This window comes from Bombina bombina, chromosome 1, assembly GCF_027579735.1.
Source record: "Bombina bombina isolate aBomBom1 chromosome 1, aBomBom1.pri, whole genome shotgun sequence".
NCBI classification, from domain to species: Eukaryota; Metazoa; Chordata; class Amphibia; order Anura; family Bombinatoridae; genus Bombina; species Bombina bombina.
In genome coordinates, this window is record NC_069499.1 from 110,452,342 (window position 1) to 110,474,969 (window position 22,628).

General features: G+C 37.6%; 1 protein-coding gene across 2 annotated transcripts in view; it reads left to right on the top strand.

Annotated features, from left to right (window-relative positions):
* PTPN21 (protein tyrosine phosphatase non-receptor type 21) overlaps positions 1 to 22,628 on the top strand; it is a 190,007-nt gene that overhangs the window by 126,454 nt on the left and 40,925 nt on the right. The window contains exons 11-13 of one of the 2 annotated variants that reach the window (XM_053697579.1): positions 18,748 to 18,852; positions 21,206 to 21,260; positions 22,410 to 22,491. In XM_053697579.1, coding sequence (XP_053553554.1) covers positions 18,748 to 18,852; positions 21,206 to 21,260; positions 22,410 to 22,491 — 242 coding nt within the window. The remainder of the gene's footprint in view (positions 1 to 18,747; positions 18,853 to 21,205; positions 21,261 to 22,409; positions 22,492 to 22,628) is intronic. The other variant, XM_053697580.1, reaches the window with a different exon arrangement.

The following is a 22,628-nucleotide window of genomic DNA, read 5'->3' on the forward strand; positions in this document are numbered from 1 at the left end:
TGAGGTTTCTGTCTCAGAGGTTGATGCTGATAAATCTTTGTATTTGTTCAAGATGGAATTTATTCGTTCTTTACTTAAAGAAGTGTTATTTGCATTAGAAATAGAGGATTCTGATCCTCTTGATACTAAATGTAAACGTTTAAATAAGGTTTTTAAATCTCCTGTAGTTATTCCAGAAGTGTTTTATCTCCCTGATGCTATTTCTGAAGTAATTTCCAGGGAATGGAATAATTTGGGTAATTTATTTACTCCTTCTAGACGTTTAAGCAAATTATATCCTGTGCCATCTGACAGATTAGAGTTTTTTGGGACAAAAATCCCTAAGGTTATGGGGCTGTCTCTACTCCTGCTAATGTACTACTATTCCTACGGCAGATAGTACTTCATTTAAGGATCCTTTAGATAGGAAAATTGATTCCTTTCTAAGAAAAGCTTACTTATGTTCAGGTATTCTTCTTAGACCTGCTATATTTTTAGCGGATGTTGCTGCAGCTTCAACTTTTTGGTTAGAAGCTTTAGCGCAACAAGTAACAGATCATAATTTTATAGCATTATTTTTATTCTATAACATGCTAATAATTTTATTGGTGATACCATCTTTTGATATCATTAGAGTTGATGTCAGGTATATGTCTCTAGCTATTTTAGCTAGAATAGCTTTATGGATTAAACTTGGAATGCTGACATGTCTTCTAAGTCAACTTTGCTTTCCCTTTCTTTCCAGGGTAAATAATCATTTTCGTTCCTTTCCTCACAAGGAACAAAAGCCTGATCCTTCATCCTCAGGAGCGGTATCAGTTTGGAAACTATTTCCAGTTTGGAATATATCCAAGCCTTATAGAAACCTATAGCCAGCTCCTAAGTACCTATGAAGGTGCGGCCCTTATTCCAGCTCAGCTGGTATGGGGCAGATTACGTTTTCTTCAAAGAAATTTGGATCAATTCCGTTCTTAATCTCTGGTTTCAGAAACATTGTTTCAGAAAGGTACAGAATTGGCTTCAAGTTAAGGCCTCCTGCTAAGAGATTCTTTTCTTTCCCGTGTCCCAGTTAACACAGCAAAGGCTCAGCATTTCTGAAATGTGTTTCAGATCTAGAGTTGGTTGGAGTAATTATGCCAGTTCCAGTTCTGGAACAGGGGCTGGGGTCTTATTTTATCTCTTCATTGTACCAAAGAAGGTCAATTCCTTCAGACCAGTTCCGGATCTATCATTATTGAATCATTATGTTAGGATACCAACATTCAAGATGGTTACTGTAGGACTATCCTGCCTTTTGTTTAGCAAGGGCATTATATGTCTACAATAGATTTACAGGATGTGTATCTGCATATTCCGATTCATCCAGATCACTTTTAGTGTCTGAGATTCTCTTTTTAGACAAGCATTACCAGTTTTGTGGCTCTACCGTTTGGCTTAGCCTCAGTTCCAAGAATTTTTTTCAAAGGTTCTCGGTGCCCTTCTTTCTGTAATCAGAGAATAGGGTTTTGGTATTTCCTTATTTGGACGATATCTTGGTATTTGCTCAGTCTTCTCATTTTCGAAGAATCTCATACGAATCGACTTGTGTTGTTTCTTCAAGTTCATGGTTGGAGGATCAATTTACCAATCAGTTCATTGATTCCTCAGACAAGGGTAACCTTTTTAGGTTTCTAGATAAATTCAGTGTCTATGACTCTGTCCTTGTCAGACAAGAGAAGTTTAACATTGATATCAGCTTGTCAAAACCTTCAGTCACAATCCTTCCCTTTGGTAGCCTTATGCATGGAAATGTTGGGTCTTAGGACTGCCGCATCAGATGCGATCTCCTTTGCTCGTTTTCACATGCGACCTCTTCAGCTCTGTATGCTGAACCAATGGTGCAGGGATTACTCAAAGATATCTCAATTAATATCTTTAAACCGATTTTACAACACTCTCTGACATGGTGGACAGATCACCATCGTTTAGTTCAGGGGGCTTCTTTGTTCTTCCGACCTGGACTATAATCTCAACAGATGCAAGTCTTACAGGTTGGGGAGCTGTGTGGGGGTATCTGACGGCACAAGGGGTTTGGGAATCTCAGGAGGTGAGATTTCCGATCAATATTTTGGAACTCCGTGCAATTTTCAGAGCTCTTCAGTCTTGGCCTCTTCTGAAGAGAGAGTTGTTCATTTGTTTTCAGATAGACAATGTCACAACTGTGGCATACATCAATCATCAAGGAGGGACTCACAGTCCTCTGGCTATGAAAGAAGTATCTCGAATTTTGGTTTGGGCGGAATCCAGCTCCTGTCTAATCTCTGCGGTTCATATCCCAGGTATGGACAATTGGAAAGCGGATTATCTCAGTCGTCAAACGTTGCATCCGGGCGAATGGTCTCTTCACCCAGAGATATTTCTTCAGATTGTTCAAATGTAGGAACTTCCAGAAATAGATCTGATGGCTTCTCATCTAAACAAGAAACTTCCCAGGTATCTGTCCAGATCCCGGGATCCTCAGGCGGAGGCAGTGGATGCATTATCACTTTCTTGGAAGTATCATCCTCCCTATATCTTTCCTCCTCTAGTTCTTCTTCCAAGAGTAACCTCCAAGATTCTGAAGGAATGCTCGTTTGTTCTGCTGGTAGCTCCGGCATGGCCTTACAGGTTTTGGTATGCGGATCTTGTCCGGATGGCCTCTTGCCAACCGTGGACTCTTCCGTTAAGACCAGACCTTTTGTCTCAAGGTCCTTTTTTTCCATCAGGATCTGAAATCCTTAAATTTAAAGGTATGGCGATTGAACGCTTGATTCTTGGTCAAAGAGGTTTCTCTGACTCTGTGATTAATACTATGTTACAGGCTCGTACATCTGTATCCAGAGATATATATTATAGAGTCTGGAAGACTTATATTTCTTGGTGTCTTTCTCATCATTTTTCTTGGCATTCTTTTAGAATACCGAGAATATTACAGTATTCTTCAGGATGGTTTAGATAAGGGTTTGTCCGCAAGTTCCTTGAAAGGTCAAATCTCTGCTCTTTCTGTTCTTTTTCACAGAAAGATTGCTATTCTTCCTGATATTCATTGTTTTGTACAAGCTTTGGTTCGTATAAAGCCTGTCATTAAGTCAATTTCTCCTCCTTGGAGTTTGAATTTGGTTCTGGGGGCTCTTCAAGCTCCTCCATTTGAACCTATGCATTCATTGGATATTAAATTACTTTCTTGGAAAGTTTTTTGTTCCTTTTGGCCATCTCTTCTGCCAGAAGAGTTTCTGAATTATCTGCTCTTTCTTGTGAGTCTCCTTTTCTGATTTTTCATCAGGATAAGGCGGTGTTGCGAACTTCTTTTGAATTTTTACCTAAAGTTGTGAATTCCAACAACATTAGTAGAGAAATTGTGGTTCCTTCATTATGTCCTAATCCTAAGAATTCTAAGGAGAAATCGTTGCATTCTTTGGATGTTGTTAGAGCTTTGAAATATTATGTTGAAGCTACGAAATCTTTTCGTAAGACTTCTAGTCTATTTGTTATTTTTTCCGGTTCTAGAAAAGGCCAGAAAGCTTCTGCCATTTCGTTGGCATCTTGGTTGAAATCTTTAATTCATCTTGCCTATGTTGAGTCGGGTAGGTCAGTTTCTACTTCCTGGGTGTTTAGGAATGAAGCTTCGGTTGACCAGATCTGCAAAGCAGCGACTTGGTCCTCTTTGCATACTTTTACTAAATTCTACCATTTTGATGTATTTTCTTCTTCTGAAGCAGTTTTTGGTAGAAAAGTACTTCAGGCAGCGGTTTCAGTTTGAATCTTCTGCTTATGTTTTTCATTAAACTTTATTTTGGGTGTGGATTATTTTCAGCAGGAATTGGCTGTCTTTATTTTATCCCTCCCTCTCTAGTGACTCTTGTGTGGAAAGATCCACTTCTTGGGTAGTCATTATCCCATACGTCACTAGCTCATGGACTCTTGCTAATTACATGAAAGAAAACATAATTTATGTAAGAACTTACCTGATAAATTCATTTCTTTCATATTAGCAAGAGTCCATGAGGCCCGCCCTTTTTTTGTGGTGGTTATGATTTTGTATAAAGCACAATTATTCCAATTCCTTATTTTATATGCTTTCGCACTTTTTTCTTATCACCCCACTTCTTGGCTATTCGTTAAACTGAATTGTGGGTGTGGTGAGGGGTGTATTTATAGGCATTTTAAGGTTTGGGAAACTTTGCCCCTCCTGGTAGGAATGTATATCCCATACGTCACTAGCTCATGGACTCTTGCTAATATGAAAGAAATGAATTTATCAGGTAAGTTCTTACATAAATTATGTTTTTTTTAACCTTTTAAGGCCGTTATGGCGTTCTATTCCGTCCTAACCTGCCCGGACTTTAGTGCCGTTAAAACAGAATAGAACGTCCTAGCCGTTTGGTTGTCCTGAAGCCAACGGCGCTTCCTGGATGTGGTCCCGGTCGGTAGGGCGTGCCTAGCATCATAGGGACGCCCCCCTGACCCGATCCCATCTTTGAAATCTCACGATCGCGTGCAGGATCACGGGATTTCAATTTGCTTACATCCGAACGTTGTTCCGATGTAGACAAAGTAACCTGGTCATCAAAGGGTTAATGTAATGACTGTGATTAGCTTTGTTGTCTGCAGACTCCAAATAAGTCAAATAGTGTTTGGAATTTGGTCATTGGAAAATACAATTGCAGAAGACAAGATGTTAATTTGTTTTATACAGGTTTAGACTTGGTTGATATGATGTTCTGTACTAAGACAACAGAAATTTCTTCAAAGTGTGCAGTGTCCTTTTTAAAAACTTGATTTTATTGAGTGACACAAAAATGCACATCCTAAAAATGTGCTAGTCCAAAAAAAATTTAGATTGGCTTATCTGTACTTAAAGGTGGATGTTAATGGATTACTTCGTTTGTAAAATGAATATATTATGTTTCCTTTAAACAGATTTTATTTTAAATAAAGTTTTCCTCAAGGCAGCTAATCAGAGGCTACAACAATCTGGTACTGTGGGCATTGATTGGCTGTAGGAAGCAAAGATGAGAAAAAAAATATACTGTGAGGAAGGGGCAATAATTAAAATATCTAGAATGTTTTTATTTCTTTCCAATGGCATGGAGAGTCCAGAACAGCTTTTTTTTTTTATATAGAATGGATGTATTAAAGACATATGGAATTGATACATTTACTAATTTTATGTTGCTGGCCTTGGATACATTATAAATGCTAACATAAGTTTTTTATCTATAGCTTTAGCTTAATGTATTACCTTTATATCCCTTTGCACATAATCCACTGCTTTCTTTTGGATCAGGGATTGTGTGAATATAGTTAAAGGCTGTGTTGTGGGTATAGAGTAAGCACAGTAAGAGAGAGGGAGTTCATACACAAGTATTTTAATAAGTGATTCAGTAAATAAGCATTTATATAAGTAAGTAAATAATGCAGTGGTATGTGATGAAAGCGACATAAAACCCCAAATTGTTCTTTCATGATTCTGATAGAGCATATACTTTTAAATAACTTTCTAATTTACTTCTATTACCTAATTTGCTTTGTTCTTTTGGTATCCTTTGTTGAAAGCATACATATTTGTTCCAAATCTAGGATCCAGCCAATAAATTTAAAGGATTACTTTCTGTTATAATTTTTAAGCTAAACTACTAACATATTAAAGTTAATAAACATTAATTAAAGCCTACTGACCTATATTTTCTCCAAAACAAAGTTTCATAACGTTCTAAAAGTTATATCTTTTATTCGCCGATGATGTCACGTTATCCTGCCCGCTATTTCTTTCATGTAATTAGCAAGAGTCCATGAGCTAGTGACGTATGGGATATACATTCCCACCAGGAGGGGCAAAGTTTCCCAAACCTCAAAATGCCTATAAATACACCCCTCACCACACCCACAATTCAGTTTTACAAACTTTGCCTCCGATGGAGGTGGTGAAGTAAGTTTGTGCTAGATTCTACGTTGATATGCGCTCCGCAGCAAGTTGGAGCCCGGTTTTCCTCTCAGCGTGCAGTGAATGTCAGAGGGATGTGAGGAGAGTATTGCCTATTTGAATGCAGTGATCTCCTTCTAAGGGGTCTATTTCATAGGTTCTCTGTTATCGGTCGTAGAGATTCATCTCTTACCTCCCTTTTCAGATCGACGATATACTCTTATATATACCATTACCTCTGCTGATTCTCGTTTCAGTACTGGTTTGGCTATCTGCTATATGTAGATGAGTGTCCTGGGGTAAGTAAGTCTTATTTTCTGTGACACTCCTAGCTATGGTTGGGCACTTTGTTTATAAAGTTCTAAATATATGTATTCAAACATTTATTTGCCTTGACTCAGAATGTTCAACTTTCCTTATTTTCAGACAGTCAGTTTCATATTTGGGATAATGCATTTTAATTTAACATTTTTCTTACCTTAAAATTTGACTTTTTCCCTGTGGGCTGTTAGGCTCGCGGGGCTGAAAATGCTTCATTTTATTGCGTCATTCTTGGCGCGGACTTTTTTGGCGCAAAAATTCTATTTCCGTTTCCAGCGTCATACGTGTCGCCGGAAGTTGCGTCATTCTTTGACGTTATTTTGCGCCAAAAATGTCGGCGTTCCGGATGTGGCGTCATTTTTGGCGCCAAAAAGCATTTAGGCGCCAAATAATGTGGGCGTCTTATTTGGCGCGAAAAAAAAAAAAATGGGCGTCACTTTTGTCTCCACATTATTTAAGTCTCATTTTTTATTGCTTCTGGTTGCTAGAAGCTTGTTCTTTGGCATTTTTTCCCATTCCTGAAACTGTCATTTAAGGAATTTGATCAATTTTGCTTTATATATATGTTGTTTTTTCTCTTACATATTGCAAGATGTCTCACGTTGCATCTGAGTCAGAAGATACTACAGGAAAATCGCTGTCAAGTGCTGAATCTACCAAAGCTAAGTGTATCTGCTGTAAACTTTTGGTAGCTATTCCTCCAGCTGTTGTTTGTATTGATTGTCATGACAAACTTGTTAAAGCAGATAATATTTCCTTTAGTAAAGTACCATTGCCTGTTGCAGTTCCTTCAACATCTAAGGTGCAGAATGTTCCTGATAATATAAGAGATTTTGTTTCTGAATCCATAAAGAAGGCTATGTCTGTTATTTCTCCTTCTAGTAAACGTAAAAAATCTTTTAAAAATTCTCTCCCTACAGATGAATTTTTAACTGAACATCATCATTCTGATTCTGATGATTCCTCTGGTTCAGAGGATTCTGTCTCAGAGGTTGATGCTGATAAATCTTCATATTTATTTAAAAGGGAATTTATTCGTTCTTTACTTAAAGAAGTACTAATTGCTTTAGAAATAGAGGATTCTGGTCCTCTTGATACTAATTCTAAACGTTTAGATAAGGTATTTAAAGCTCCTGTGGTTATTCCAGAAGTTTTTCCTGTTCCTAATGCTATTTCTGCAGTAATTTCCAAAGAATGGGATAATTTGGGTAATTCATTTACTCCTTCTAAACGTTTTAAGCATTTATATCCTGTGCCGTCTGACAGATTAGAATTTTGGGACAAGATCCCTAAAGTTGATGGGGCTATTTCTACCCTTGCTAAACGTACTACTATTCCTACGTCAGATGGTACTTCGTTTAAGGATCCTCTAGATAGGAAAATTGAGTCCTTTCTAAGAAAAGCTTATCTGTGTTCAGGTAATCTTCTTAGACCTGCTATATCTTTGGCTGATGTTGCTGCAGCTTCAACTTTTTGGTTGGAAACTTTAGCGCAACAAGTAACACATCGTGATTCTCATGATATTATTATTCTTCTTCAGCATGCTAATAATTTTATCTGTGATGCCATTTTTGATATTATCAGAGTTGATGTCAGGTTTATGTCTCTAGCTATTTTAGCTAGAAGAGCTTTATGGCTTAAAACTTGGAATGCTGATATGGCTTCTAAATCAACTTTACTTTCCATTTCTTTCCAGGGTAACAAATTATTTGGTTCTCAGTTGGATTCCATTATTTCAACTGTTACTGGTGGGAAAGGAACTTTTTTACCACAGGATAAAAAATCTAAAGGTAAAAACAGGGCTAATAATCGTTTTCGTTCCTTTCGTTTCAACAAAGAACAAAAGCCTGATCCTTCATCCTCAGGAGCAGTTTCAGTTTGGAGACCATCTCCAGTCTGGAATAAATCCAAGCCAGCTAGAAAGGCAAAGCCTGCTTCTAAGTCCACATGAAGGTGCGGCCCTCATTCCAGCTCAGCTGGTAGGGGGCAGGTTACGTTTTTTCAAGGAAATTTGGATCAATTCTGTTCACAATCTTTGGATTCAGAGCATTGTTTCAGAAGGGTACAGAATTGGTTTCAAGTTGAGACCTCCTGCAAAGAGATTTTTTCTTTCCCGTGTCCCAGTAAATCCAGTAAAAGCTCAAGCATTTCTGAAATGTGTTTCAGATCTAGAGTTGACTGGAGTAATTATGCCAGTTCCAGTTCCGGAACAGGGGATGGGGTTTTATTCAAATCTCTTCATTGTACCAAAGAAGGAGAATTCTTTCAGACCAGTTCTGGATCTAAAAATATTGAATCGTTATGTAAGGATACCAACGTTCAAGATGGTAACTGTAAGGACTATCTTACCTTTTGTTCAGCAAGGGAATTATATGTCCACAATAGATTTACAGGATGCATATCTGCATATTCCGATTCATCCAGATCATTATCAGTTCCTGAGATTCTTGTTTCTGGACAAGCATTACCAGTTTGTGGCTCTGCCGTTTGGCCTAGCTACAGCTCCAAGAATTTTTACAAAGGTTCTCGGTGCCCTGCTGTCTGTAATCAGAGAACAGGGTATTGTGGTATTTCCTTATTTGGACGATATCTTGGTACTTGCTCAGTCTTTACATTTAGCAGAATCTCATACGAATCGACTTGTGTTGTTTCTTCAAGATCATGGTTGGAGGATCAATTTACCAAAAAGTTCTTTGATTCCTCAGACAAGGGTAACCTTTCTGGGTTTCCAGATGGATTCAGTGTCCATGACTCTGTCTTTAACAGACAAGAGACGTCTAAAGTTGATTACAGCTTGTCGAAACCTTCAGTCACAACCATTCCCTTCGGTAGCCTTATGCATGGAAATTCTAGGTCTTATGACTGCTGCATCGGACGCGATCCCCTTTGCTCGTTTTCACATGCGACCTCTTCAGCTCTGTATGCTGAAGCAATGGTGCAAGGATTACACGAAGATATCTCAATTAATATCTTTAAAACCAATTGTTCGACACTCTCTAACATGGTGGACAGATCACCATCGTTTAATTCAGGGGGCTTCTTTTGTGCTTCCGACCTGGACTGTAATTTCAACAGATGCAAGTCTCACAGGTTGGGGAGCTGTGTGGGGATCTCTGACGGCACAAGGAGTTTGGGAATCTCAGGAGGTGAGATTACCGATCAATATTTTGGAACTCCGTGCAATTTTCAGAGCTCTTCAGTTTTGGCCTCTTCTGAAGAGAGAATCGTTCATTTGTTTTCAGACAGACAATGTCACAACTGTGGCATACATCAATCATCAAGGAGGGACTCACAGTCCTCTGGCTATGAAAGAAGTATCTCGAATTTTGGTTTGGGCGGAATCCAGCTCCTGTCTAATCTCTGCGGTTCATATCCCAGGTGTAGACAATTGGGAGGCGGATTATCTCAGTCGCCAAACGTTGCATCCGGGCGAATGGTCTCTTCACCCAGAGGTATTTCTTCAGATTGTTCAAATGTGGGAACTTCCAGAAATAGATCTGATGGCGTCTCATCTAAACAAGAAACTTCCCAGGTATCTGTCCAGATCCCGGGATCCTCAGGCGGAGGCAGTGGATGCATTATCACTTCCTTGGAAGTATCATCCTGCCTATATCTTTCCGCCTCTAGTTCTTCTTCCAAGAGTAATCTCCAAGATTCTGAAGGAATGCTCGTTTGTTCTGCTGGTAGCTCCGGCATGGCCTCACAGGTTTTGGTATGCGGATCTTGTCCGGATGGCCTCTTGCCAACCGTGGACTCTTCCGTTAAGACCAGACCTTCTGTCACAAGGTCCTTTTTTCCATCAGGATCTGAAATCCTTAAATTTAAAGGTATGGAGATTGAACGCTTGATTCTTGGTCAAAGAGGTTTCTCTGACTCTGTGATTAATACTATGTTACAGGCTCGTAAATCTGTATCTCGAGAGATATATTATAGAGTCTGGAAGACTTATATTTCTTGGTGTCTTTCTCATCATTTTTCCTGGCATTCTTTTAGAATACCGAGAATTTTACAGTTCCTTCAGGATGGTTTAGATAAGGGTTTGTCCGCAAGTTCTTTGAAAGGACAAATCTCTGCTCTTTCTGTTCTTTTTCACAGAAAGATTGCTATTCTTCCTGATATTCATTGTTTTGTACAAGCTTTGGTTCGTATAAAACCTGTCATTAAGTCAATTTCTCCTCCTTGGAGTTTGAATTTGGTTCTGGGAGCTCTTCAAGCTCCTCCGTTTGAACCTATGCATTCATTGGACATTAAATTACTTTCTTGGAAAGTTTTGTTCCTTTTGGCCATCTCTTCTGCCAGAAGAGTTTCTGAATTATCTGCTCTTTCTTGTGAGTCTCCTTTTCTGATTTTTCATCAGGATAAGGCGGTGTTGCGAACTTCTTTTGAATTTTTACCTAAAGTTGTGAATTCCAACAACATTAGTAGAGAAATTGTGGTTCCTTCATTATGTCCTAATCCTAAGAATTCTAAGGAGAAATCGTTGCATTCTTTGGATGTTGTTAGAGCTTTGAAATATTATGTTGAAGCTACGAAATCTTTTCGTAAGACTTCTAGTCTATTTGTTATCTTTTCCGGTTCTAGAAAAGGCCAGAAAGCTTCTGCCATTTCTTTGGCATCTTGGTTGAAATCTTTAATTCATCTTGCCTATGTTGAGTCGGGTAAAACTCCGCCTCAGAGAATTACAGCTCATTCTACTAGGTCAGTTTCTACTTCCTGGGCGTTTAGGAATGAAGCTTCGGTTGACCAGATCTGCAAAGCAGCATCTTGGTCCTCTTTGCATACTTTTACTAAATTCTACCATTTTGATGTATTTTCTTCTTCTGAAGCAGTTTTTGGTAGAAAAGTACTTCAGGCAGCGGTTTCAGTTTGAATCTTCTGCTTATGTTTTTCGTTAAACTTTATTTTGGGTGTGGATTATTTTCAGCAGGAATTGGCTGTCTTTATTTTATCCCTCCCTCTCTAGTGACTCTTGTGTGGAAAGATCCACATCTTGGGTAGTCATTATCCCATACGTCACTAGCTCATGGACTCTTGCTAATTACATGAAAGAAAACATAATTTATGTAAGAACTTACCTGATAAATTCATTTCTTTCATATTAGCAAGAGTCCATGAGGCCCGCCCTTTTTTTGTGGTGGTTATGATTTTGTATAAAGCACAATTATTCCAATTCCTTATTTTATATGCTTTCGCACTTTTTTATCACCCCACTTCTTGGCTATTCGTTAAACTGAATTGTGGGTGTGGTGAGGGGTGTATTTATAGGCATTTTGAGGTTTGGGAAACTTTGCCCCTCCTGGTGGGAATGTATATCCCATACGTCACTAGCTCATGGACTCTTGCTAATATGAAAGAAATGAATTTATCAGGTAAGTTCTTACATAAATTATGTTTTTCAGCACTGAGTGTTCAAAATACTTAAACCAATAACTTTGTGTTTAAAGCGCCATTTTGAAACCTAGGTATTGTAAACGGATTGGTACAGAGCAAAGGATACCCACGGAGTGGGTTTGGAAAACAATTAAATTTGCAGACAAGATTTCTGCTATACGGTAGAGATATGTTAAAGAAATGCTATTGATAAAAAGCGTATTTGGGGTAGTTAGTTAGTAACAGGCATAGAAAATATTTACTTACAGTGGCCCTTTAAGAGCCCAAAACTATTGGCCATGCCTATTATAGAAAGATATATAGCATGTAGACAAATATGTATATACCAGTGACGTGCAGTGAGGTCAGAGGCTGGTGAGGCACTAGATATGATACGACGGAGAAACACATGTACAGAGGGCCGCAAGTACCCCCAAAAGGGCAGGTTTAAATGATAGCTGAACCAGTGCACAGGTGACATAATCAGGTGATGGGTGATAACAGGTTAGTAACCACTGAGTTACTGATCAGCTGATTACTTCACCTGTGCACTGATTGAGCTATAATGAAAACCTGGCCTGTTGGGGGTACTTGAGGACCATTGTTGAGAAACCCTGCACTAAAGCACCAGCTCATCGGAAATGTATTGATTACCTGGAGAATAAAGCACACATACTCTGCTCACTGACACCCACACACACTCTGCTCACATACACACTCACACAATTCTGTGGCACATTGCCAGTTACTAAGCAATTAGAATGATACACAATCTCTTCTCTACTCACTACTGTATTGTAAAAATAGAAAATTTACCATACAAATTTTACACAAAGGACAAGTTATCAATACTGCCAACACAGCTGCTGCTGCAATATGGTGTTCAAGAAATGCACGTGCACATCCCACTTAGGTATGCTCTTCAACAAAGGACACCAAAGGATACCAAAATAATAAAGTACATAATAATAAAAGTAAAATAGAAGTTTATTTATTTTTTGTGTGCAATTTCTATCTGAATGATGGAAATGTAATTATGACTTTCATGTTCCTTTCAAAAACTAATTTGATTTGCTGACATGGGGCCAGTAACAGTTGATGCTAATTCTCAAAATATAAATAACTAGAAAAGTCTATTAAAATAGCATGCTCTACCTCAATCATGAAAGTTTATGTTTAAATGTCTCCCTTTGACTATGTGTTTAACCAGTTACTTTACAGTGGCATTATTTCTAAAAAATTTAAATGCAATAATTACATATATTTTTTAAATTACTCATTATCTCCTTTTATTAATATAAACTTGTATAAAAGCATCACATATTAAAAACACAATGCAACAGCTTTCAATTGATTTGTGAATTACAAGTTAACAGCAGTCTTTAAATAAATGGAGACACAGAGAAAAATAAAAATAGATACTGCATTCTCTGACTGAACAGACATAACATATATGGAGTTTGTACCTAATTAAATCAAATAACCATGAAAAAGGGAGGCTTAGCAATATTCAATGTCAAAAACTTTAGTTTAAATAATGTGGACACTGCACACTTAACTTCAAACTCTGGGTTTTAAATTATAAATTTAAATTTGAATTGACCCTGTCAGTATTGGGTTATGCTCACTTACTGTCCCCCTCTGTTAATGAGCTGTATCTGAACACAATTTGTGAAGCACAAGGGATGTAGAATACTACTTTACTCTTCTGCTTGGTGTCATCTGTTCTTAGGTTACCTCAGCTTCCAGTTGTGTCACATGACCCTGCTCACGGCATCCTCCTTCTGATTAATCTATATAGCCTTCACTTGCTAGGAGGCATCAAGAGGGGTGCGTCCTATTAGTCCCAATTTTTGCTGCTTCACAGGTGGCGCTGCAGCACAGCTTTTCTTTTAACCCATGTACTGCAATGGAGAGAAGCGTTCCTGTACCTGCCTCTCAATAGCATTACATGGGGGGAAAATATTTTTTTTTTTAATTTTTTTTTTTTTTTGTTGTTTTCATTAAAATGTAATTAAGCATTGGCCACATATGGCAGGGTAGGCACTGCCTCCCCTGCCTCTTAAGAGTGCACGTCCCTGGTATATACACTCACAAACATATATGTCTATATATGCATAAATATATTAATAACAAGCACACATATGCATTATATAATGAACCTTGGGCACTCTTAACCAGGGTGCCAAGCCTAATTTTAAGGTGCCAGGGCTCTATGATGCTTGGGTTTGTCGAGCCCTGGCACTAATTAAATTAAATGTAAAAACGATGCAATGAGCTACTGTGATTATGTAATACAAAAGAAAGAGTTAAAAATAGACTTTTTCCCTGTCCTAAAATCTCTGTCTACTCTGTAATACTTACAGAGGGTGCTCACTCAAATGGAAAACAAATTTCAAGTAGTTGATTTATATATGAATCACCCATATCAGATATAACCATTTACCAGTGCAATATAGGCTGTATTGCCCAAGCTGATTTAATGTGTGGAAGCAAATGCCTATCAATAAGAGAAACACTCTCTGTAGGCAGCCTCTCTTATACTTGTGATATGGTTTCATTAGACTGTCAGCTTAGACAATACAGCAAAAAATGCTATGGCTGTGGTGGACTTTAAAGTATGAAAATAAATTTGCATTTCAATTATGCAAAGCTTTATGTATAATTTATTTTAATGTTGACGTTCTTGTTTTATTCTTCAAGGACTGGAAATCAATGCATCACTTCCATACCCTTTTAAAGTTACAGGGAAAGGAAAGTCTAAATTCAACTTGCACGATTCAGACAGAGCATGTAATTTTAAGACACTTTTAAATTCACTTCTTTTTCAAATCTGCTTTGTTCTCTTGGTATCCTTTGTTGAAATGAATACTCACATATCCTATACTAGCGGGAGCTAGCTGCTGATTGGTGCCTGCACACATTTGTCTCTTGTTATTGGCTAACGATTTGTGTTCAGCTAGCTGCCAGTAGTGCAGTGCTGTTCTTTCAGCAAAGGATAACAAGAGAATGAAGCAAATGTGATAATAGAAGCAATTTTGAAAGTTGTTTAAGATTATATGTTCTATCCAAATCATGAAATAAACTTTTGGGGTTTTATGTCCACATCTAAAATCTGGTTTGTTTCTGTACCTTTTAGGCTGGAGTTAGTTGTTGAGTAATGTCACATTAACTTCTGTCAGCACACACCACTCTGTTAAAAGTGGGAATATTTATGGATGGTAACAATGCTTCTGCTCTTTAACTCTGCATTGTTTTTGTTTTTTCAGCACAGCCCTTTTTTGAGACTGTTTACTTTAATTTGTGAGTGCTACTTATTTGTGCATAGTTTTGTGAGTGTCATCAGTAAAATAAAACGTACCCCTCTAGTCTCAGTAATCGCATGCTTGGGTCACCATGCACAGACCACATCTAAATATTATTGTCGTATTTACATAGAATGTCAGAAGCCTGTTAAGCCAAGTTGAAACTAACAGTGGTGATTTAGGATTTCTAAAAGTAACATAGTGACCTACATATACATTCCATGATTCCTTATACATAAAATGATAAATTACACCTCACTAACTGGGTCGAGTAAAGCTGACACTTAGTTCTCACATTTGCAATTTCTGTTGCTTGGAAAATTACTCTGTAGCTGAAAGAGACGGTGAATGTGTGTCTAACATCTGCAATGACAGTTTGTCTAATATTTAAATATGCCCCTGCGGTTCTGGGGAGAAGCGGACTTAATATTTATAGTGCTTAACCCCTTAATGACCACAGCACTTTTCCATTTTCTGTCTGTTTGGGACCAAGGCTATTTTTACATTTTTGCGGTGTTTGTGTTTAGCTGTAATTTTCCTCTTACTCATTTTACTGTACCCACACATATTATATACCGTTTTTCTCGCCATTAAATTGACTTTCTAAAGATACCATTATTTTCATCATATCTTATAATTTACTATAAAAAAAATTATAAAATATGAGGAAAAATGGAAAAAAAAACACTTTTTCTAACTTTTACCCCAAAAATCTGTTACATATCTACAACCACCAAAAAACACCCATGCTAAATAGTTTCTAAATTTTGTCCTGAGTTTAGAAATACCCAATGTTTACATCTTCTTTGCTTTTTTTGCAAGTTCTAGGGCCATAAATACAAGTAGCACTTTGCTATTTCCAAACCATTTTTTTTCAAAATTAGCGCTAGTTACATTAGAACAATAATAACTTTCAGGAATCCCTGAATATCCCTTGACATGTATATATATTTTTTTTAGTAGACATCCCAAAGTATTGATCTAGGCCAATTTTGGTATATTTCATTCCACCATTCCCCCGCCAAATGCGATCAAATACAAAAAATCGTTCACTTTTTCACAAATTTTTTCACAAACTTTCGGTGTCTCACTGAAATTATTTACAAACAGCTTGTGCAATTATGGCATAAAGGGTTGTAAATTCTTCTCTGGGATCCCCTTTGTTCAGAAATAGCAGACATGTATAGCTTTGGCGTTGCTTTTTGGTAATTAGAAGGTCGCTAAATGCCACTGCGCACCACACGTGTATTATGCCCAGCAGTTAAGGGGTTAATTAGGGAGCTTGTAGGGAGCTTGTAGGGTTAATTTTAGCTTTAGTGTAGTGTAGTAGACAACCCCAAGTATTGATCTAGGCCAATTTTGGTATATTTCATGCCACCATTTCACCGCCAAATGCGATCAAATAAAAAAAAAACGCTAAATTTTTCACAATTTTAGGTTTCTCACTGAAATGATTTACAAACAGCTTGTGCAATTATGGCACAAATGGTTGTAAATGCTTCTCTGGGATCCCCTTTGTTCAGAAATAGCAGCCATATATGGCTTTGGCATTGCTTTTTGGTAATTAGAAGGCCACTAAATGCTGCTGCGCACCACACGTGTATTATGCCCAGCAGTGCAGGGGTTAATTAGGGAGCTTGTATGGTTAATTTTAGCTTTAGTATAGTGTAGTACACAACCCAAAGTATTGATCTAGGCCCATTTTGGTATATTTCATGCCACCATTTTACCGCCAAATGCGATCAAATAAAAAAAAAAAAGTTACATTTTTCACAATTTTAGGTTTCTCACTGAAAACATTTACAAACAGTTTGTGCAATTATGGTACAAATGGTTGTAAATGCTTCTCTGGGATCTCCTTTGTTCAGAAATAGCAGACATATATGACTTTGGCATTGCTTTCTGGTAATTAGAAGACCGCTAAATGCTGCTGCGCCTCACACGTGTATTATGGCTAGCAGTGAAGGGGTTAATTAGGGAGTTTGTAGGGAGCTTGCAGGGTTAATTTTAGCTTTAGTGTAGAGATCAGCCTTCCACCTGACACATCCCACCCCCTGATCTCTCCCAAACAGCTCCCTTCCCTCCCCCACCCCACAATTGTCCCCGCCATCTTAAGTACTGGCAGAAAGTCTGCCAGTACTAAAATAAATTTTTTAAGCATATTTACATATGCTACTGTGTAGGATCCCCCCCTTAGCACCCAACCTCCCTGATCCCCCCAAAACCGCTCTCTAACCCTCCCCTCTGCCTTATTGGGGGCCATCTTGGGTACTGGTAATATGTTTTATTTTATTTTTTCCCCGGTTTTTCTGTAGTGTAGCTTCCCCCTCCCCACAGCCCAACACCCACCACCTAACTGATGTTTTTAATTTGATTTATTTATTTTTTGCGATTTTTTTCTCATTTTCCTACAATTTTTTTCTGTAGTGTAGCGGTTCCCACCCGCTCCCTCCCCGTGCACGCGCCCGCCCCCGCCCTCCCGTGCACGTGCGCGCGTCAGTGCGCGCCCCCTGGCCTCCCCGCCCACTATCCCGCCCCCCTCCACATCACGAAGGGCCATCGATGGACGCCTCCCGGTCCGGCTCCAACCCACCAACGCAATAAGCCACCTATCTCCGGTGCAGAGAGGGCCACAGAGTGGCTCTCTCTGCACCGGATGGCTTAAAACGGTTATTGCAGGATGCCTCCATATCGAGGCATCACTGCAATAACCGGAAAGCAGCTGGAAGTGAGCAGGATTGCTTCCAGCTGCTTTCCACACCAAGGACGTGCAGGGTACGTTCTCAGGCGTTAACTGCCTTTTTTTTTGAGGACGTACCCTGCACGTCCTCGGTCGTTAAGGGGTTAATCACTTGGACACACACAGTACATTTCTTCACACAAATCCCATTCTAGCTGTGTATAAGCTAACTATAGTGTTTGTATCAAATTGTTGGTTCGTTTATGGAAGAATTGCATGATGATTCTGCTAAACACCTATAATCATTGTTGTAGTTTGACATTTGCAGGACAGGCCACCACTTTTTCTTAGTATGTTGAGATGTAAAATAGTGCACAATGTGAATTTAAAGGGCTGTTAGTGATAAAATGAAATAGGGCCCTCAATTCCCCCTGTATTTGTTTGTAAAATGATGTCTTTTATTGTATTGTTTATCCATTGTACTTTTATCTTTGTACCCATGGGCAGCACTGCGGAATCTGTTGGCGCTTTATAAATAAAGAAGAATAATAAAAATCAAAATAATAACTCCGCAATTGAGTTTAAGGGACATATCCCCCTCCCCCCCATTTTAAAGTCTAGGAATATTCCAGTCCAGAAGTATGATTTTTTTTTTTGCTTATTTTTATAAACGACAGAAAGTAAAAAAAACAACAAAATACTTCGGCATCAGAATGGTCTTACTCACTGCAAAAAAAAGTGCACCTGCAGAATATTTGTAATATTTCAGCATTTTGTTAAAAGGTCATTAATGTATTTACTTTATAAAATGTTTCTCTAAGGAAAATAAAACATTGCAATATGCTTTTATTACATAGTGTGTCTGCTTTTGCTTTAAAATATTCCTTAAAAGTTTGGATGTTGCATTTTCTCCAGAGATGCTGGAGTGCATCCATGATTGGTAAGCTCAGACCAGAAGCTCATTTACATGCTTGGTCACCACAGAGGAGACCAGGAACATACATTTTACCAGGTGTAAACCAGAGCTTCCCTTTTTGTGCTAGTGATATGACCGTGTTAAATGATTTATTTTAGAATGTACTGCTTAATTGCTGATATATGCTCAGAGTAATGCTCCTTTGTGACCTCCGTTTTGCCTGTTTTTGTCTCAGGGAGCCCCCAGATCCTCCTCCTCCTGTGGAAGTGTTGCAGAAATCTTTCTCTCTTCTTTCTTTCCAACGCTTTCCAATTCTCTCTCGTCCTTCTCTTCCTAAAGGGTGAGCTTTTAATCTTTTCTATCCACTGTATTCCTATGAGAGATCGTCCATTTACTCTGCTTCCATCTACCATTTGTGTTAATGTGATATTTAACCTCATCTGCTGCAAACTATAATGTATCTCATCATCACTGTACAATATTTAAAAGCACAAGAGTCTGAAGATAATGCAGCCAAGATAGTTTGCTTAGAATTGTGTCTCTCTATACCCTTGGGAGGGAAACCTCAGAGATGATATATTCTTCCCCATTGCTGTCTCTATATTGTAATAATACTCATGTATATTAATAAAATATTGTAGTATAGATATTCAAATTGAGTTGTGAGATTAGTTTTACCTAAAAATAGACCAATCTAGTGCATTAGTGATTGGCTGATGGCTGTCACATGATACAGGAGGATTGGAAGTAGATATAACTGAAGTTTGTCAGAAAAAAAATCTACTTCTGCAAATCTACTGTATTTAATGGTCTTAAGTAGCTTTCTAGCTTTTACTGTTGCTCTAGTGTGTTATTTAGCAACCTGAAATCACCTGCTATCATCTGTAAATGTCCATTGAGTCTATAGTATGAGAGTTGGACCCTATATCTATTAATTTGACATACCTCTCCAGTGAACATTAGCTCCATTTAAAACTTTTTGTATCATCTGCGAAAAGACATAGAACTCTTCTAACAATATCATTGATGTGTGATATTAAAAAAAACGTGCCCCAGGACTTTTGAGGTACCCTACTTAAAAATAATTCTCCGGCCTTTGAATGAACTCTGATTGTTAACTACCCTTAATCTAACACTATATACTCTTTTAAAGCGACACTGTAATCAAGTAATATCTATCATTAATATTAAAGTTTAGCATTTAAACATCGGCATTATCAGCAAGTAACTATCATTCAGTCGGCATCATTGAGAAGTACCAATAGACCACTGTGCTTTATTAGGAAATAATCATCGGCCGATGTTCTTTAGTAGGAATTACTCATCGGCCAATGTGCTTTAGTAGGAAGTACTCACTATGCTTTTGTAGGAAGTATTAATCGGCCAGTGAGCTCTAGTAGGAAGTATATTCTTAATCTAAGTCTATACCCTTTTAAAGCAGCACTGTAATCAAGTATTATCATTAATATTAAAGTTTATCTTTTAAATGTTGGCATTATCAGGAAGTAACTATCATCCAGTCAGAATCAATGAGAATTATCAATAAGCCACTGTGTTTTAGTAGGAAGTATTTAGCAGCCAATATTCATTAGTTGTAAGTACTCATCAGCCAGTTTGAGCTCACTGGCCAATGAGTACTTCCTAATAGAGCTATTAGAAAGTACTCATTGGCCAGTGAGCTCTTGTAGAAAGTACTCATCAGCCAGTGAGGTCTAGTAGGAAGCATTCTTCGGCCAGTGAGCTTTAGTAGGAAGTATTCATCAGCCAGTAAGCACTAGTAGGGAATACACGACTGATACTGCTGTATTAGTTTAATTTGAAACTAATTTTGCTTCATATTTTCAGGCAAAAAACCCAAAACAATTTCAATATGATGATAAATGATGGAAAATTGTCGAGTCTACTTTAAACTAATTTTAAAGCTAACCCAAGGCAATGCTGTTAATGAATTAGTGTTTCTGACATGGTTGTCAAATGGTTTACTAAAATCAAGTTAAGCTACATCTATTCCTCTATACTGTTCCACCACTTTAGTTATATAGTCAAACAAAAGTCAACTAAATGATTCTGACTACAGTAAAATTGGTGCAATCTTTGTTTCTTGCAAATAGTATCTCTTTATTCGTGACACACTTTTTTCTATTCAAAGAGTTATCTGACTACTGAAGTAAAAAACAGGACTGTAGTCACCAGAATCTTCCTTACTATGCCATTAAAGTAGAAAAAGTACATTAACAATTTTCAAGTTTGCTGGGGCAATTCATGTTAACAATAATTACTTACAAATTAGCTTACAGTACATTGTGAATGCAGATGGAAAAGAACAGATGTTATGTACAATGTTTTTTGGGCGGGTGAATCTGGAAACTGCTCAAAGCAAGCCTCTGAACCACATATATCCCCGGACTTGGCCTTGTTCATGTATGAGTCTATGCCTTAATGTGTATGTATATGTGTGTGTATGTAACTATGTATGTGTGTGTATGCATATTTATATATATATATATATATATATATATATATATATATATATATATATATATATATATATATATATATATATTAATTGTTTGCTTGTTAATTTAGTGTCTGATCCTTTTTACTAGTTAGCATTTGAGTTATCTCATTTTAAGAGCTGTTGTGCATATTATCTTATAGCTCTGGTCATTTAATGTTACAACTTTTATTCCCAGACAATCTCAGGCTGTGAACCCAGTGAGAAGGAGATCCTCAACAAGAGTGTCCCTGGTAAGGCTTCTGATAGTGAGTATAATATTAAACCAACATGAAACTCAAAATGTTGTTCCTCATAAATGGCTAGATTACGAGTGAAGCGCAAATTAACAATCCCGCTTGAGCTTTAATTGCGCTAGAAGTAAGATTTTTGCGTTCGTCGAGTTGCGCTCGTGTTAAAAGTAAACTGTTTTTGCTCTTGCAGTAACCCGACTAGCGCAAAAATCCGAAGTGAGAATATTGCTTGTATGTTCATGTATTCCCCCATAGAAGTCAATGGAGAAAAAAAAGTGGAAAAACACCCCACTCACACGCAAACACAATCTCATATTCTCATTTGCGCTAACCCAACATGAACATATGAATATTTCACATTCCAATCTTCTGCACATAACAGAATGTTCTATTTATTCATAAATACATATTTCTACATATATCTGATGATATTTTGGTACAATATATATCGATACCTATCTATATATAGAGATATCTATTTAGAAATACATAGAACATATTCTGCTTTGTACAGAACATTGGAATGTATAATATGTACACTAAATACATAGTTAAAACATTTATGAAATATGAATATTTCATAAATATGCTTTTACATGTTTTCATCCATTTAAAGGGACAATAAAGTCATAATTAGACATTCATAATTTAGACAGAACATACAGTTTTAAACAACTTTCCAATTTACTTCTATTATTTCATTTGCTTCCTTCTCTTGTTATCCTTTGCTGAAAGGTTTACGTAAGCTCAGGAGCAGCAACGAACCTAGGTTCTAGCTGCTGATTGGTGGCTGCATATATATACCGATTGTCATTGGCTCACCCATGTGTTCAGTTAGAAACCAGTAGTGCATTGCTGCTCCTTTAACAACGCAATCACAAGAGAATGAAGCAAATTTGATAATAGAAGTAAACTAGAATGTTGAACATGAATTGCGATCAAGCGATCGCTTTACTCTCAATTTATAATATGAGCGGAAAATACGACGCACACAAACAGATTAAAATTCCCCTTATTGCTTGTGCTTAACTGTTAGCGCTCCACTCATAATCTGGCCCTTTGTGTTTTTTAACTTATTGTCACTATAAATGATGCAAAACTGGAATATGTTCTCTTGTAGTTTCAAATTATTATTTTTTCCCTCCTTAGCCCAAACATCAGCCTTACATGATGCCCCCTCCACAAATGCATTATAACGGGCACTACAATGAACCATATACATCTTCACAAGGTAAACAACATAACGACATTTTCAAAGTTAAACAGGTTTAAACTAGTGATGCACCGAAATGGAAATTCTGGACCGAAACCGAAAATCCAGGATGCACTTGGCCGAAAACCTAAAATTTCTTTCTTTTTTTTTCTTCA